At 38.6% G+C, this 19,615-nt stretch overlaps 1 protein-coding gene across 2 annotated transcripts in view; it reads left to right on the top strand.

Moving 5' to 3' along the window:
- Window positions 1-19,615, top strand: part of cntnap2a (contactin associated protein 2a) — a 404,761-nt gene that overhangs the window by 210,531 nt on the left and 174,615 nt on the right. For both annotated transcript variants that reach the window (XM_039790455.1, XM_039790456.1), the window contains exons 4-7: window positions 4,564-4,711; window positions 13,185-13,237; window positions 13,533-13,683; window positions 14,707-14,891. In XM_039790455.1, coding sequence (XP_039646389.1) covers window positions 4,564-4,711; window positions 13,185-13,237; window positions 13,533-13,683; window positions 14,707-14,891 — 537 coding nt within the window. The remainder of the gene's footprint in view (window positions 1-4,563; window positions 4,712-13,184; window positions 13,238-13,532; window positions 13,684-14,706; window positions 14,892-19,615) is intronic.

The raw sequence follows: 19,615 nt of genomic DNA on the forward strand, positions 1-19,615 counted from the left end.
TCTATCTTATAAAGCCAGACGTATCTGTACAGTGTGTGTGTGTGTGTGTGTGTGTGTTTTTTTCTCTCTCTCTCTCTCTTTTTTTTTTTTCTCTCTCTCTCTCTCTCTCTCTCTCTCCCTCTCTTTCTCTCTTTCTCTCTCTCTCTGCGCGCGCACACACACACACACACACACACACACACACACACACACACACACACACCGGTTCTGGTGGTTGATGAACGCACGGGCCGGGTGGGTAGCTGCTAAGTCCGTGACGCTAATGTCTGATTACTCCACATTTTAATTGTGATATTTTGTGATTACATTCTGATTCTGCAAAGTTCTCTGTCAGGTAAATATATAAGCACAATGTCTTATAGGTGCCGATTTATGTTTTCCTCCGTGGGTGCTCACGCGCTCATGCCCTTTAAAAAAAAAAAAAAAAGTAGTCAAAAAATGTTTGCATTTCAGAACATTAGCAAACAGACAGCAGCGGATACAAACACACTATTAAATCGATAATAAAGCCGTAAAGTTTCTACTCAGGACAGCGCCACTTCTCACAAATACAGATAGGATTGGAGATGAGAAGTTTAACTGACCACTAGAGCTTAGATCGGCCCAGAAAATCAAGCCCGACCCAGCCCGAGCCCGAGCACGTTGTGTCCGAGCCCGACACGACACGTTAACTGTAATTATGAGCCCGATTTAAACCGACACTTTTTTAACACGTGGGCCGTTATAACTGACGTTCTCAACTACAATTCCGAGTTGTCTGAACTACAGAAATCTGTTTAGAATAATGCAACAAGGGCGAAGCGTGTAAACTGCGCTGTTTGTTTATTCAGCCCAGCAGGCCCGGTGTGATGCGTGCAAGTAGAGGGGAAACTCCGCGCATGACGTGTTGCATTTTGTAACTGCAGCCTAACTTTTGTACACATTTGTTACTTTTATATAGCCTATATATATTTATAATATTTCTGATTATGGCATAGCTTTCTCCCCACCCAATTAGGCTTTAAAAAATAAAAAAATCTGGGGTAGCCTATCCACCGCGATCAGCTTCGTGGGAAATTAAGAACTCTCTGCACTGGTGGTGGATGTCGTCGATGCACTTGCATCATTAGCTTTGCTTTTTTAATAACAAATCGTGAGCTTAGAATTATAAGGTTCTATCTCCACTTTTGGCCGAAATTGAATTTTTGACATAATCTGATCCCTTAGGTGTTTATTAATGCCTGTGTGGTGTTATTTTTGTAAAAAAATATTTTCTTAGTTAGTTATTAATAAAATAAAAAGGTTCAATCTCACAAAATAGCTGGGATGTAAAAACTTTGATGCTCAATATCTCAGAACTACCCTAAACGTAGATAGAACCTTATAATTCTAAGATCACGAAATCTTGTCTGTTTAATTCTCACTCTGATTACCTAACGCACATGCACGCACTGTGGGAGGGGTGGAGGCGTTTTCATCTAAGAGATGCTGTGATTGGTGGATAGGATATGGAGCAGGGGACTGACAGCACATAACCAATCACATTATGACAGAAGCTCAACTTAGCACCAATTGCAATGTTTAATTTTAAATGAATGTAGCCTACTGGCAGTCTGGCACGTGGGTGCTCATTGGGGGCTGGTATTTTCGGTATCGGTGCCTATGTCTTCCTCTGATGTAGACATAGCCTACACTAAGTCAATAGATAGTAGGCTATACAGTGGAGTTGCATATTAAGTGGTTCAGGGTCCTTCTGTAAGTCATTTTGGGGTACACTTTGGTTTTGATAAATTCTACAAGCAGCAACACCACAGGACAAGCAATCAGCCCGTTTTCAACGGGCACAGCACTAGTATATTCAAACTGCATGCAGAGACATAAGAAATGCATTCATTAGTTTATCTGACTTTGGGTATGCAGGGAAATCCCACAAAACTAAGCTATCCCATATGCTCATGAACATGAATTTGATGATTCAAATCCTTTTGGAACCACTCAATTGTCTGTCGACATGACAAATTGTTTCCCTTCTCTGATTGTGACATGGCCAGCACGCACCCTGTATTAACTAGAAATGTAACTTTTGTAATGGCTGGTGACATATATGCAGTCACTCAACCCAGATCTTTAGGACCTGTGCACCTGCAGAGACTAGAAGCTGCAGTTAAAGTATACTGAAGTCTCCCCGATGAGTCATGTGGAGCTGTGTGAATTTGAAGCAGGGTGCTAATAAAAAAAAAAAGTCTGTGTGTTTGTGCGCTCAGTTAACCTTTCCTGGATAAATAAAGATTAAAAATGAAAGTGGGGGAAAGGCACAGAGGAGATAGAAGCACTGCTCACCTCATGTCCACTCCCCAGCCATAGTAGAAGTTCAGTGGTTCTGAGCTTAGTGTGAACTCTTGACCATCTCCTCCTTTTTAGATAGCATATCTTCAGGGGCACATGCCTGGGTCGCTGAGGAGTCAGCTCAAAGCAGACTGTCTAAACAGAGCTTTTTCTCCCCACACTCATCCACTGCCCTGCCCACTTCATGTCTTATCTAGAATAACACATGGCTGTGTAGTGTCTAGCTCTCGTCTAGTTACCTGCTAGGCTTTTAATGATGCTTCTCCCAAATGGTTCGTGCTAACTGTTTTGTGTATATGTGGGTATAAGAAAGCATGGGGAACAGAGTGGTGGTGGTGTGTATGTTTGTTTCAGAGGAGAAAGCACAGAGGTGAAAATAGTTCAGGGACTGTGGTGAGGTGGATTAGCGGGTGGTTAGAGGTTCTCCCCATCATGTGCCAGGTCAAGTGATCGAAGAGACACTGAGTGGGAGGAGGAAAGAGGAAAGAGAATGAGAAGAAAGGAGTTGAAAGAAGGGGTTGTGTTGAACAGTGCATTTTCTGTTTACAGTACTTTGTCGGTACTCGTAGTTCCTTTTTATTGAATTTTACAATGTACATAGAATTAAAACACACAAAAAACCCGACAAAAAACAACATTCCCAACCCCTGCTGTCACTCCATAAAATTAAGACTCTGGTTAATAGAGGAGTGTGCAACGTGATATGCAGAAACATTACAGTGTAAACAACGCAAAGACAGAATGCAAGGCACTTGGTATTGCACAGTGAAGTTGAGTTATGAAAAGTCGTTAAGGCACAATAAGCGGTGAAACAGAGGCAGCACGTCCAGTCCCGGAACGTCAAGAGTCACACCGAGGTGTGTACAAAGGGTCATGACATGATAATTGGAAAATGTATTCCTGTACTAGTGTGGAGGTTTTATCATAAAGGTCAAAAAAGATCTCCACACTTTTCAGAGCCCTGTAGCGAACATCAGATCAGATTTTTCAAGCTTCAGGTTAGACAACACATCCCTTATCCAGTGGAAGACTGAGGGCGGGGCAGCATTCTTCCACCTCAAAAGTATCAGGCAGCATGCAAGAAGGTTAGTAAAGGAAACTACTGTATGGCCCACAGTAGGCACCCGTATCCCCTCAGTAATAATTCCAAACAGTGACAGAAGAAGGTCTGGATCAATTTGGACTGCTAAAACTGTGGAGAGAGCCTAAAAAATGCCCCTCCAATACCCCTCTATGTTGGGGCAGAAGGTACTCTAGCTTTCTGCTAAGCTCTTATTTCTACTGTGTGAACAAAAATACATACATGCTACATTTATATATTCAGTTAGCCCTCTCTAACAAGATTTACCTATGCCATTGCTTTACCCAGTAGGTCAGTTTAATATTACAGCAATGCAGAAATTAAGAGAAAGTCATAATCACATCACAACAAGAATGAATCCCAGGGAGTTAAACTTTACCTTTGCTGAAGGCTTTAAGAGTGGCCCCCGTACTGTTAATGTTGTTCTTTTAGTGTTCCACTGCCATTACATTTCTGACAAAGAACTGACAAATTAGCAAATATACTGTAGCCTTGTGTCTTCAGATCCATACCACTTTTTTGTTGCTGCCTTTTTGTTGTTAGCTGACTATGAATTATTTGGTGAACTGCTGCTATGCTGTTGCTCCAGACAAAGCAGGAATTCTTAGAGTTAAACGTTGTTCTTTAAAGGTGCATGTAAGGAATTTTGATGTGATTTTACACAAAGCAAAAAAAAAAAAAATACAGTATAGTGTTTTCTTGAGACTGAGATTTCAGAAACTGCACTATCTGAATGTGTAGAACGCAGTGCCAATATGACAAGGAACTACAAACCTCATCAGTCACAAGCCCGAGAAATCAGCCTAAATAAGGGACGATGTGAACAGGATTTTCTTACATCCACTTCGAGGCTGAATACAATATGCAATTTCCTTTTCAAATCCCCTGCAGTTAGATTGTCTTATGGCGGGCATATTAGATATGTAGACTCATAATTATTGTGTATGTTTTGTGAGTTTGCACCTTTAGGGGAGGATGTGGTGAGTGGAACAAATAATCTTGCTCCTAGTCCCGAAGCTGCTTGTTAGACTGCAGGCTTGTGGCTTTGATGTATTTAATTTCATTGTGTGTGTGTGTGTGTGTGTGTGTGTGTGTGTGTGTGTGTGTGTGTGTGTGTGTGTGTGTGTGTGTGTGTGTGTGTGTGTGTGTGTTCACAGGCCTTCTCTGGGAACTCCAACTCGGAGAGCTCAGTTCGCCATGAGCTGCAGCAGGGAATCGTGGCACGTTTCCTGAGGCTTGTCCCACTGGACTGGAGCGAGGAGGGACGGATTGGTCTGCGCATAGAAGTCTATGGCTGCTCCTACTGTGAGTGGAGACAAACACACACACACAGACACTGAATATACTCACTCCTTTCATGTATATTTTATCCAATACTTTGTCTAGTATTTCCAACAAGTATTATTAACAATTATAATTATGGATCTATTGGGAGAACTTAATGATGGTTAGTCAGCTCCAATCATGTCACAATGGGTTTTTCTTCATTATGAGGTAATTCTGTTTAGGAATCAAAAACAAACCCAGTGTGAAAACCTGCCTGGACATGATTACACGCACCGCGACGCACGCACGCACGCACGCACGCCGCCACGCACGCACACACACAAATGTGCAGATACGGTATATGCAGAGCACAGCTACAGACTGACACATACAGATGCACACACACAATCACTGTCTTTCACTTTCTAACAAATGTATCACTCAGGGAACTGACTCTCTTGCAGCCTCTTTGCTCTCATCCTATTAAAGGCTGCCAAATTGATTTTGATAACAATTTTCAATTAGGGCTCTGCATAAATTACTGTTATAAGTGACACACGTACATCCTTCATTCCGGAGATGTGATTACACTGTGTGTGTGTGTGTGTGTGTGTGTGTGTGTGTGTGTGTGTGTGTGTGTGTGTGTGTGTGTGTGTGTGTGTGTGTGTGTGTGAATACAAGGGTATGTATTGCATTCCAGTCAGCCCTCAATACCCTTTGATTATATTTCCCATGTTTCATTTTCTTCCCATGTTCAAAGAAAAGCCAGTAATGATATGGATGACAAGATGTGGTACTACACACACACACACAGAGATGCACACGCGTATGCACAAATGCACAGAACAATAAAACACAGAAATCCAACCCACTCTAAGTTCATATCCATCACCTGTCCCCTCCAACATAAACATTCCTGCACTCACAAACAACTTTGACAGGGAAATAATTCACTTCTATGTGACTGCTTTTGTACTATAAAGTCAACTTGTAGCTCTTGTGGTTTTTTTAACCAGAATAGCTTCTACCCTTTAACATCATTGATCATAATTTGGACTATCAAAACTGAAAACAGAATTTGATTTGGGAACATCTGCCTTGTTATTTAATGTCACATATTTTTAGAGGCAAATTTTATTTTAGGCCACTTCCAACGTTAGGGAGTGTCTTGCAGGTTCACCATAATAATGCTGTTGTGCTTTGCAGTGACAATAAAGAAGGTAGAGAAGATATATTTGTTTCACAGATTTCAAACTTCAGTACAACAAGGTAAGCATGGTAGCCAGCAGTATAGGGCCTGCACAGATTATTTCATAATTTATCAGCATTATTTACTTACTTTTCCAAATACAGTATAAAACATGGTATTCAAGTAAGACACAATAAGATATATTTCTCAACTTTAGAGAAAGAAATGTAGGAACGGTCAATAGCTTACACAACAGTTTAGCTAGATGTCAATCACCAGCGGGTTTCTGTTTGAGTGAAATTCATTTTTTTGGCCGGACTGACTAACATACCTGAAACACAGTCTATTTATTTCACAAGTATTTTCAGAAATGGTTACCAGTTGACCTTAGACAACAGAGAACGTTGGAAAATTGAGTTCGATCCAAGTAGGCTTTTTAACTGACATTAGTTTGTCACTAGCTTGTGAAATGTAAAAGTAAGTACTTAGAATGAATCAAGACTAGATTTGATGTAGATTTGATTTATTTATTCTGCAGCTTCTCCACCGACTTGTCAGTAGTCTTCAAACAGTGTCAGATATTAATATGGTTTTACGAATGTTTCTGCTATGGATCTGTTTAAATGAAATATATACTGGCTGTAATTGCCATCTGAATGCATAGGAGTTTTGTGCATTCAAAGTGTTATCTCTTTTTGGGCTTTTCTGCCTTTAATTTGACAGGACAGCTAGGTGAGAAAGGGGAGAGAGAGTGGGAGGACATGCAGGAAATCATCACAGCTCAGATTTGAACAACGAGCCTCTGCATCGAGCCATAAACCTCTCAGTGTATGTGCGCCTGCTCTACCCACTTAGCTAACCTAACCCGGCCACTCAAAATGTTATCTCTTTAAGTCACGATTTCCTTAGCTGTCCAAGCACTGACGATGCAATAAAGGGTTTTATCACTTAAAATGCTATTGCATCTGCTGTCAAGGAACAAAGCAAGGTCAAAACTTGATTTTGTTTGCAGAATACAGGAAGGGTAGAATTAGACTGAGGTTTAGAATCTGAAAAGATAATGAGTTTCACTTTTTTCTGCCTCAACAACAACAACAACTACTGCTGACGTGACCTAAGCCAGCATCTGCCCCAGTGGAGCTGCTTGTGGTCCAGTAGGAGAACACTGTGATTATGGTTAACTCCCAGATGTATATGGATTTTAGCTGTGTGAAATAAATCATGATCAAATAGATCATGTGTGCGCTCACTAGCTTTCTTCTCATAGATCAAAAAAAGGCACTTGTATTTGGATACGTTTTTAGCCCTGCGGGTTGTTTCTCAGAAGCAGAATTTATAAATCCAGGATAACTGATAAAGCGAGGCTTGACCTAGTCTAATCTGTGCAGCCTGGCTTGGTGCGTTTCACGAAGGCCAAGCCAGGCTGAGGAGGAGCGACTAGGTCAAGCCAGGCTGAAGTATTTTGGATAGATGCGCGTTCACGGCTTTCCTTAACAGACCGCGAGGTCGATAACAGATTCACTGATGCTAAAATGGAGAATACCCATTGTTCATACTTTATACAGAGTGAGCAGCAGCTTCTTGTGGAAGTACAACGTGAAACACATTATTTGTAAAAAAAAAATAAAAAAGAAAAGAAACATGGCCGCTGTAATGAAACAGCAAGAGAAAGCGTGGCAGACGATCACGGACTGACTAACTGCTCTGAATTGAAACCATCATAATCATACCATTATAGGATTAAGCTGATGATGATATATTCATCAAACTTCTAACAACAATATGAACAGCAGTTTTCATACAGCAATATAACAGTAACAATGACAGAAAAAAAATAATGTGCACCACTTTAAATAATAACAGTACTTAAATGAACAGCAATATACACATGTTGTATTTTAATGCAGGCTGATAACAATATGGTAACACCACTGCTGAGTGAACAGAAAAGGCTCAAGGATTAATAAATCCTGGCTATTAGCTCCTGGTCAGGAGCAGGCTAGCTGTAAAGAATAAATCTCCATGGTAACTTAGGTGCCTCTGCTTTTGTGAAACCAAGTCAAGACTAAATTGAGCCACAATAACTGGGAAATCCTGGCTTAATCCGCTATCTAGGTTTTGTGAAATTTCCCCCAGGTGTCCTTTAATTGGTAGACAGTGTTTGACATAAACAACAATACTACTGAAAGAACATATCTGTTCCTAAACCAAATAAGCACAATGTTTCTGACAGATATGAATGTTGTCCGCCACAAGCTGACAGATGAAACACATATTAAATACACAACACATAATCAGTTGAACATATGCCTACAACCCAGATATGAGTGATAACAGAGAGAGAGAGAGAGAAAGTTACATACACACAGACACACCTACCATGAACACACACACTCCCCCTGGTCAGAGTTGTCTGTCAGCTGTGTTTTGAAGCTCAACGGTACTTCCTCATGATTACACTGTCACTGCTTCTTTCTTCAGCATTCAGTCAGGAAATGAGAACTCGTATATTTGTCTGTTCATCTATCCACCCTTCACTCCCCCAACTCTTCTGTTCTCTCACAATCAACTTCTCCTTAAATGTTTTCCTGCTTCCCGATCCAACAATAAAAGAGAGAAGGACAGTGTTCGGGCAACGAAAAAGAAAAGAGGATGAAAAAAGAAGGCACAAAAGAGAATTAGTAGGAGGAGAAGGAGGCAGATAAATATAGATGTTATGTTCCTAGCATAAAATGGTAATTCTGGGTTTCGAAAATGTATGATAATTAAATGCAATACCATGTTATGACTCATTTAGGACTGTGCAATGAAAGGCTGTGTGTGTATGTGTCTGTGCCAAAGGCTATAAAGCAGTCCTGAGCCACCATGCTTTGGAATTTACATGCTCATTTCCATTTTAATTAACATAGGATCAACAGAAAATCAATTATTTCATAGATGAGTCAGGGAATAGTAGAGCTGGTATGTGAGAGAAAGGGAAGTCAGACGGAAACTGTGTACAAATTTAATTTTCTATACAAAGCAATCACTGTCATGCAAGTAGAATTTCAAATAAATGCAAGCATATCATATCTGACTTCAACCTGCGGCCCATTTATGCCAACAATAATCTAAATCAGCTTTCAGGATAATGTATTACCATCATTATCTGTTGAGTTGAAGAAATGTACTTATGTAGATATGTTTATTGTTAGCATTTATTTCTGGAGCAGGACTGCGGCTAAACACAGAAACAGCTGAAAGAGCCTCAATGTAGCCTACCGGCTCTGAAGTGCAATAAGTACGGGGGAAAGGGGGGAGTACATACATTATTACAGTACAGGCCCGAGACCAACAGTTCTTTTCATTATGGATAAATCTATTGATTATTATTTTCATTCCTCCTTTAATAATGTTATCTATAGAATATCTTAGAGAAATTCCTGCACACTGACCATTACGCAAGCAATAATTTATTTAGAAAAATACGTTTCGGTCTCAGACCTTCATCAGGTAGGTAAATTTACCTGATGAAAGTCTGAGACTGAAACGTTGTATTTTTCTAAATACATTATTGCTTGCGTAATGGTCAGTGTAAATGGTCAGTGTGCAGGACTTTCTCTAAGCTTTTGATCTGCTACTTTTGATCATATCCTACGCACCTGCCCGACAAAAGAGGTGTGCAAAAAAGCTTTCCTACATTGCATCTATAGTATATCAAAAGCAGTGACAGAATTTATACCAGAGCTTAACCTCTCACATTTGATTATTGTGTCTTACCAACAGTCACAAAATGCAAATACACATCTTCCAATTATATGGAAAACAACCAAATCCTTTAGTTGATAAAGGTAGATCTCACTGTGAGTGACCTGCTTTTGTGCTCACAGCCACCTAATTTGCTGCTTGCCCATTGACACGTTGCCATGGATACAATTTAACATAATAAGCACTACATGCACCTTTAATTTGCCCTGACATGATGCAGGTGTCATCCCTGTGGTGTTGCTTTGCGTTGGCTGATTTCATGTCTTCTTGCTTTATTCTGGCAATTATCCAAAGTGACGCATTCAGGAGACAAAATGTGTAGAAATGATGTACAATAACATTATATTTTGCCATTTAAAGTGGAGAATGATTATGAATACATAGTCTAATCTGTATTAGATTTAATAGATTTCAATTGTAATACCACACTTAATAAACGTGGCATTTTTTTGGCGTTGACATACCATCAACATTCTCTAAACAGTTTCTCTTTGTGGCTCTACACACCACAAACAGCAACCATTGGTCAGGTAATATGACAGTGATGTACTGACATCAACTTCTATTTTTCAGATGCTGATTAATAATAGCAATTTATAATAATAATTTGAAGATTGCATTGGCTGTCACAAGCAGCTGTCTATATTAAACCTCTATCTCAGTCACCGTCTGTCACACTTTCTCTGGTGGAAAACCACCATCTGGGTCAGGATCCAAAATGGCATGGACTCCTGGGTCAGGGTCTAATAAACCTTGGCCATCTTATGTGCATGCCATCACAGCTGCCCTGGCTACAGACCAAGCAGTCGTCCCTTGTTACTCTGCGTCGCAGTGGGTCAACCTCTCTCCCTCTTTCGCTGCATCTCACAGTCATCTGCAGGTGGTGGAAAAGCCCTCCAGTCTCCATAAAGTTTCCCTCCTGACACCAAGCACTCAGCTGAGCTGGCAATCATTTTCTGAGCAGCACAACTAGATCTGCAATATCTCATAAAACAATTGGAAAACTGTCAACTACCACCACTGTTTGCACCATAAACGTGGCAGAAGAAGATGATGAGAGGGGCGGGGAGAGAGAGCCAGAGAGAGATAGAGAAAGAGCGATAAAGCAAATGAAGTGATGGAAGGAAGAGGGGAAATTAAAAAAGAGTGGAGCAGAGAGGGAGGAATGGAGAAAGATGAAAGTGGAAAGAGAGAGAAAGAACCAGCGAGGGAACAAGAGGAAAGTGTCAAGCAGCGAAGGAGATGGAAAGATGTATTCTACCCAGTGAGAGGCAGCATGGGATCATTTTGGGAGCACTGAAGTTAGAACAAAGGAAACAGATGTAATTTCCTTTCACCCCCCTCTCCAGGTGTTTATCATGAAAGGACAGGCTTGGCATAGTTTTGTGTGTGCGTGTTATATAAGTGAGAAAGCAAGAGAGAAAGTAAGATTAAGGGACGGCGTGACTGCGCATGAGTGTGTCTGTGTATAAGATGATCTGATCTTTCCCGAGCTCTGTTATCCTATCATAGCCTGTACACTCTTCTCTACCTTCACAACCAATCACACCACACGGACACGCACTCTCCACTAACCACTTGAACAGTTGGGGTTACGATTGTAAGATTGACGAGGGCGTCAAGTACTGCACTTTATTTCCTTCTCAAGATCTGAAAATCTCCACCCTATTGCCTGTCTCCTTCTGCCCTCTGTCCCTTTTTGGAGACTAAAACCTTCATTTTTACATACAAAATATCTCAATTGGATTTAATTTTACTTGGAAATGCACTGCTTCTTATTAATCCTTATTAAGATGTTTTGTAATTTCTGTAATCCTAAATGTAATTTCAGTGGCACTACAGATACAGTTCTGTTGTAAGTCCAGCACCTGTAAATTGGTAATAATAGACGTAGCATTTTATACCTTAAGACAAGTATGTTTAACAGGCCTGTGTGCACACAAACACAGGTGTTTTTAATCGTGGCTGATTAGACCTCTGCTCAGGTTGAAACTGGGCAGAGTTGTGGCTCCGCCCAGCAGCTAATCAGCCGCAATACAGTAATACCTGGTCGGTGTATCGTAGGTGTCTAGCTGTGATACCTTTTACAATGACCATGTTTTGTTGTTTGATACATTCTTAGTATTAGTAGAAAGTATTTTCTTTCACCCCAGTCAGAATTTTAAAAAGCTGCCATGTGTGAAGAAAATAAATCCCACAGAATTCAATTGGACCCTTTAACACAATGCAGTGAAATAGAAAATATGTATAGTGAACAAGTGTCACTGCTCACTAATGGTGTTTTACATGACAACACTCAACATCTTTTTTTTCTGCAGGCCTTTTTCACAGCAGACTTGTCATAATAGGAAAAGCACAGGTGTTACTTTACAGATGGCTCTGTTCTATTCATTTATCCCAGTGACCCATGACAGTAGCTATGTTTCCATCCACTTGTCAGTCGAATTTCGCTAAAAACATTCATGCGAATAAAGCCGGGGAAAGAGGGTTTCCATCCAACGGCTTTAAGGGGACTATAAACCTGTGCGTAATGACGTCACATGCTGTTTTGTGATCAAATTGGGATATCAAATAGATTTGAGACATTTTAAGGTGTATCCATTCATTTTCACACTGAATTGAACAACATTCAAGCTAACATTTGCAAACAAAGTTTGCTAGACAAAATGGGTTGCGCCGTCTACCTATAAATGATTAATATTGCACAAGTTGTAAGTGCTTCTGGTGTGCTTCATAGGGACATATCAAGCTATAATAAGACAACAACAATGCTATCAAAACATCGCTATGATGATGCAGATAGACGTACATGGCAGACGACAATGATTTTTGCTATCTAATATAGCCGTTATATTTCGCTCATAAATTAAATTTAAAAAGTCTTTCGTCTCCTCGTTCGTCCACTTATATCTGTCTTTGTTGACACCCGCCATGTCTGCACAGAAAGCGGAAATACGTGGTGGAAATGACCTAAAACTATAACAATACAAATAACCTACAACGTAATCGGCAAATAACGTTTCCATCTGCGTTTATCACATAAGCGGCTTACAGAGTAATCAAGAGAAAATCCGATGAGATCGAATGTACAACTTCATATTCATGAAATTCAGTCAAATTTTATTGTTTGCATAAGGCATTTTTCATTTGATATTACTTAATGTGGATGGAAGCATGGGTAGTGTGATGGTGGGCCAAATAGGCACAATATCAGGACCCTGAAACAAGCAGCACAATGGAATTCAGTCATCATTAATTAAATCATTTGCACCTGTGCTTTTCACACTGTGACATGTCAAAATGTACTCTGTGAAAAAGCCCTACTGGGTACAATATCATTAGAAACAACAGCTAGGAGATATCAAATTTCCACAGGCCCTTTGCCTGTTCATCTATTATTAGCTTACTGTATTAGCACAACTGACTAAGCTTCATTGCATTACTGCTGCTAATTTAGGTGTATTGTTGTATTATTCCAATTTTGCATTTTATCTCTGTACCTCACTGTCACTGTCTTCCTTTCTTTCTCTCGTGTTTCCCTCTTTATTCTATTTGTCCACTTTCTGTCTTTTTTAGGGGTGGGCGTGATCAACTTTGATGGACAGGGTGTAATCTCATATCGTTTTAAGGTACTGGATTAACTACCTTGATATTCTATGTTATCTTGACTAAACCTTCCCATAAAAAGTCATACTGTCAAGATTGTTTTAGAACATAAAGGTTAGATCCTAAAAATCAACAAATAGCAATAAAATATGATGGTAAATTCATTTGATGTAGATTCTGAGAAGATCGCTGGGAGACCTGGAAATGTGCAGGCATTCTTGTTTTGAAGTAAAGTAAAGACAGTTTCTACATTTCTTTAATTGAATCTGAGCCACGTGGTGTTTCACAACCATGTGCTGTTTGTTTACATGTGTGCAGGTGAAGAAGATGAAGATCATCAAAGATGTGATTGCACTAAGGTTCAAGACGTCAGAGAGCGAGGGTGTGATTCTCCATGGGGAGGGCCAACAGGGAGACTACATCACCCTGGAGCTTCGCAAGGCCAAGCTGCTGTTGCAGATAAACCTGGGTGGGCAACACATCTTTTTTTAGACAATGAAATGCAAAGCAAAGTTTCTCTTTATGCTGACCCTCCTGACACAATGTTTTGATGTAGCTGTCTTGGTATCAATTGATTTTAGACATGTTATACCTTCTGTTAATACTCAAACTTTGAAGGAGCTTATAGGTTTGTGAAACCATATCTTTCAAAGTAAAACTCAAGCAATCTTATTGAATATGAAATATCTAAGTGATATATAAGATAAGATAGACTTTGTTAATCCCACACTGGCGACAGTCCTTAATATAATTATTTTTAAGGCCAAGCTATACACAGTCAAGCTCAAAATCCTTGGATTTAATAGGTACTCAGTCCAATGCATGCAGCTACACTTTAGTACACTGGTTGTGTTTGCAGAAACTTGACAGGTCAAACGAATAATACCATCACTATAGACTTGCCAATAATGCTAAACTTTTGTAATCTAAATTAATGGCCTGTCTGTCAAGATACCATTATCTAGGAGCAAAGATAAAGTGTCCATGTACAGCGTTTTACCCTTTACACTGTAAACAACAGCCACAACAATCCATAAGCGTGTGGAGCATCACTCACTGTCAACCAGCTGTGTTGCTGACAGAACTGGTGTGACCTTTAATGATGCCTTACTGCAGCACAGAAGCAACAACTGCAGTGGTGCATTCTTGTACACAGTGTTACAACTAACGGCACCTTGAGCTGCTTAAGAAATGCCAGGTGTTTTTATTATTGGCAGGAAGCATATAGCCGGAACTGTGAAGCACTGAAATATTTGTTTTACTAGTTTGGCAAATCCCTGCCAGAGAACACAAATACATTTTGTGTTCTTTGGTCCTTGTTAAGCTGCCCAGAATATATAATAATAGCTTCAAGAATAAAATCTAATTCAACTGTTGTTCATACATATTTGACCATTTTTTACATGGTTTTAATTCACTTTTGGCTTGTGAAAACATGCTGCTTCATTTACAGTGTCCAATAGCTTATATTGTACCAACATGTTAATTACAGGCAGTAATCAGTATGGCTCTATCCTGGGTCATACCTCTGTGACCACCGGCAGCCTCTTAGATGACAATCACTGGCACTCGGTGGTGATCGAACGCTACCGTCGTAATGTCAACTTCACCTTGGACAGACACACCCAGCACTTCAGGACCAATGGAGAGTTTGACCACCTTGATTTGGACTATGAGGTGAGAAACAAAGTCTACTACAGAGACAGGGATATGAAGAACACAGACAGAGAATGGTAGTCTCCCCTTTGAAATACATAAAGTAATGAATCCAACATCAAAGTCTAATAACACATACAGTACATGTCCAAACACAGATACAGGAGATGGGGTCAGGGCCCTAAAGTATAATCCGTTTTTCGTTTTAAACCAAAAACGGAAAAACAAAACTATGAGCTCCGTTTTCTCGTTTTTCCAATGTCCATACAAATTAAAAATTAACTGGAAAACTGCTCGTTTTTCAACTGTTGTTTTTTTGTTATTCATTTTTCCGTTTTAACCCAAGAGCGAGAATATGGGCTCATTTTTATAATGTGCATAATCATTGAAAATCTGATGGAACACAGGTCTCGTTTATAATGTTATTTTGGTCTTACGTGTTAAGTCAAAAGTTGACTAAAACCCATGCGCTCTGGACAGGAAGTAACATTAACGTGTCAAAATAAAAGCATGAGAGCTGTAATAACTGCCAGAAGAACAAGGGTTTTTATGAATACATTGTTTGCCTGTAGCTTGTCAGATTAGGCTAAAGTTAGCTATTTAGGGTTATATAAAGTATTTAATTATTTAATAATAATTTTAAAATCACATGAAAACTACATTCATCTATTATTAGCCTGTGTGGCAGTTATTGACTAGTTACTCTAATCTTACACCAGCCAGTAAAAAGGCATCTAACACTTGTGTTGTCTTCATGTTAAATGTGTCATGTTTTCAAAGTTTCTTATAAGAAATATGGGTTTCTTTCAACCAAATTAACCAAAAATAACATGCATTGTTCCCTTCCATGCTCTTCGCAAGTAAATTAATATTCACAAATTTCATACAATTTGGGGTGTTTTATTCAATTTTATAGCAGTTATGGTCTTCCTGGGCAAATTTTGACCTGGTAGTGCAATATGGCACTATTGAGCTTTACAGAAGATAAACACATAGGACACATACATATTTACAAGTATGTGCATGCACACACACACACACACACACACACACACACACACACACACACACACACACACACACACACATACCAAGAGCCTGGGTCTGTCCAAGGTTTCTTCCTAAAAAGGGAGTTTTTCCTCACCACTGTCACTTTTACGCATTTATGCATGCTCTTGAGGGGAATCACTGGAATTGTTAGGTTATTATAAATTGTTGGGTTATTATAAATTATACATGTGGTCTAGACCTACTCTATATGTAAAATGTCCTGAGATAACTCCTGTTATGATTTGATTCTATAAATTAAATGGAATTGAATATACCAGTCTGTTATAATCCAAAACAACTAATCGTATATCCTCATTTTACTTAGAAATTAGGTATAATTCATGTAAATGAGGTCTGTTGACCATGAATGCAAAAAAATAAGTGTAAAATTAATGATTACTTCATGCTTTATGAAATGGTCAATTTTGTTTTGCCAATAACATTTATAATGACCCAATTTATAAGACAACACAAGGGCTAAACCACTTGACCACTTAAATGAAAAGGCTTCTTTTTATTGCAACTCTGCAGAATATTCATGTGACATGGTTGACCATCTAAACTGCCATTACAGTTTTTACAATCACTTTGGCACTAATTTCAGAACCTTGACGTCATTTTTCAAAACTCTGGACACAAAACTCACAACCAATGATCAAAATAGACATTTTTCAAAACACTAACACTTTTTTCAGTTGCTTGGATACAATACACATAAACCTAAGATCATTTGTTCATTTAACAAAGATCAGCTGTTCAATAAGACATAACTCAACATCAAAGTACTACTATTTCAAAAAGCAATTCACACATGACATTCCAGATGATTGTCTATTCATTTCATTCCAATCATCTAACTATCAATTCATACAACTGCTCAAAATGATAAGTAACTGTTGCATACTCTTAATGCACAGTGTATGGAAACAGACAAGATCATGAAAGTTTCAAGATAACGAGATTCACTGTCACCAGTTAGCTTGGAGCGTGAACCAATTAGACTACATGATCTGTGGATGTAATATTTCATCATCCTTCTTTACTGTAATGTACTATTGTTTACTGTATCAGACACTGTTTCTATGGTCTCACATAGGCTACCACTTTTTCAGACTATTTACAGTATTGACAGTACTGCACTGTATGGATGCAAGCCCTTGGAACTCGTTACTGATGATTGAGATATATACTTTATATATACTGTAAAGTGCTGTGTCTATATATATATATATATATATATATATATATATATATATATATATATATATACACTTGTACCACATTGTTTAGGTTTTTTCCAAAATGTATAATGAAAACATCCATTGTGATGTAGATGAGAACCTGCGGCCAAATCCACAAGACAGAGTTGATGAAGATGTAGAATACAGTAGCCTAATCACTCCTTTGTTTGTTTTTACAGTACAAGCAAGTTGAGGAACACTGCATTTGACGTTTACACTACAGTCTTTTCTTTCCTATTTCCTAGCTAATTACAGTTTTTTACAATCACTTTGCTACTAATTTCAGAACCATGATGTCATTTTTCAAAACTCTAGACACAAAACTCAAAACGATCATCACTTGTAACACAGGCTGTCCAATGTTCAAAACATTGCATTGTGCATTCATATCTTTAAAGACATCTTGCGCTTGCACAATCATTGGTTCAAAAAACTAATATATTGTGAAATACCATTGAAAGGTTACTTTCGATCACCCACACACAAGCTACCCATAGTTTCACTCGCTCTTTGTTCGTACAATCATTAAATATTGTACTACAAAATAGGTGATACATGTTTCATTATGGTACTACATATAAATACATCCCTGTAAAAGTACTGCAGTAGTAGAGAGAATACTACAGACCAATGTGGTACGAGTATATATATATATATATATATATACTGTATTTACCCTTATTTACAGTATCCAGGTAAGTTGATTCTCATTTTTTGATTCTCAAATTCTCATTTGCAACGACGACCTGATCACATTCACACAGTTCCACTTTCATACCTGGAAGCTGCCCAGTACAACCCCAGTCTAATCTGCTGGCCACTGAACAGTATATATAACAGTATATATATATATATATATACAGATAGAGTAGGTCTAGACCATGTATAATTTATAATAACCTAACAATTCCAGTGATTCCCCTCAAGAGCATGCATAAATGCGTAAAAGTGACAGGGGTGAGGAAAAACTCCCTTTTAGGAAGAAACCTTGGACAGACCCAGGCTCTTGGTAAGTGTGTGTGTGTGTGTGTGTGTGTATGTGTGTATGTGTGTGTGTGTGTGTGTGTGTGTGTGTGTGTGTGTGTGTGTGTGTGTGTGTGTGTGTGTGTGTGTGTGTGTGTGTGTGCGTGCATGCACATACTTGTAAATATGTATGTGTCCTATGTGTTTATCTTCTGTAAAGCTCAATAGTGCCCTATTGCACTACCAGGTTAAAATTCGCCCAGGAAGACCATAACTGCTATAAAATTGAATAAAACACCCCAAATTGTGTGACATTTCTGAATATTAATTTACTTGCAAAGAGCATGGAAGGGAACAATGCATTTTATTTTTTTGGTTAATTTGGTTGAAAGAAACCCATATTTCTTATAGGAAACTTTGAAAACATGACACATTTAAACGAAGACAACACAAGTGTTAGATGCCTTTTTACTGGCTGGTGTAAGATTAGAGTAACTAGTCAATAACTGCCACACAGGCTAATAATAGATGAATGTAGTTTTCATGTGATTTTAAAATTATTATTAAATAATGAAATACTTTATATAACCCTAAATAGCTAACTTTAGCCTAATCTGACAAGCTACAGGCAAACAATGTATTCATAAAGTGCCTCGTTCTTCTGGCAGTTATTACAGCTCTCATGCTTTTATTTTGACACGTTAATGTTACTTCCTGTCCAGAGCGCATGGGTTTAGTCAACTTTTGACTTAACACGTAAGACCAAAATAACATTATAAACGAGACCTGTGTTCCATCAGATTTTCAATGATTATGCAAATTATAAAAATGAGCCCATATTCTCGCTCTTGGGTTAAAACGGAAAAATGAATAACAAAAAAACAACAGTTGAAAAACGAGCAGTTTTCCAGTTCATTTTTTATTTGTATGGACATTGGAAAAACGAGAAAACGGAGCTCATAGTTTTGTTTTTCCATTTTTGTTTTGAAACCAAAAACGAAACATCGACCCGTTTTTTTTTTTTTTCGTTTTTGGTTTAAAACCAAAAACGGATTATACTTTAGGGCCCTGACCGAGATGACTGGGAAACATTCCATGTATTCAGCTGTATAAAGCATGTTTGCTACTTAAACATGCATTACATCTATTTCTTTAAAAGACATATCAGCTTGACATCATGTTAACAAAACCTTTGGATGCCAAATGATTCGAAAACTGTACATTGATAGGCAGTCATGGGTGAGTTCAATTATGTAAAAGGAACTGGCAGACCATGGAAAAAGTGAATAGCTAAAATGTCAGCTGATTTATTCAGCTATCTCAGCTTTGCCTAAGTGATGCTTGTATGTGTGTGTCAGTCCAGAGCATTTTAGATTAACAGAAGAATACTTACTTCTCAACCAACTTTAGTTGTTAATTGTAACAGCACAGCATATATTTAGTACCGTAGCATGCTAGTTTAGCAGGTAGTAGTCACAAAGTGGTTTATTT

The sequence above is a fragment of the Perca fluviatilis genome, chromosome 22 (assembly GCF_010015445.1).
Source record: "Perca fluviatilis chromosome 22, GENO_Pfluv_1.0, whole genome shotgun sequence".
NCBI lineage: Eukaryota > Metazoa > Chordata > Actinopteri > Perciformes > Percidae > Perca > Perca fluviatilis.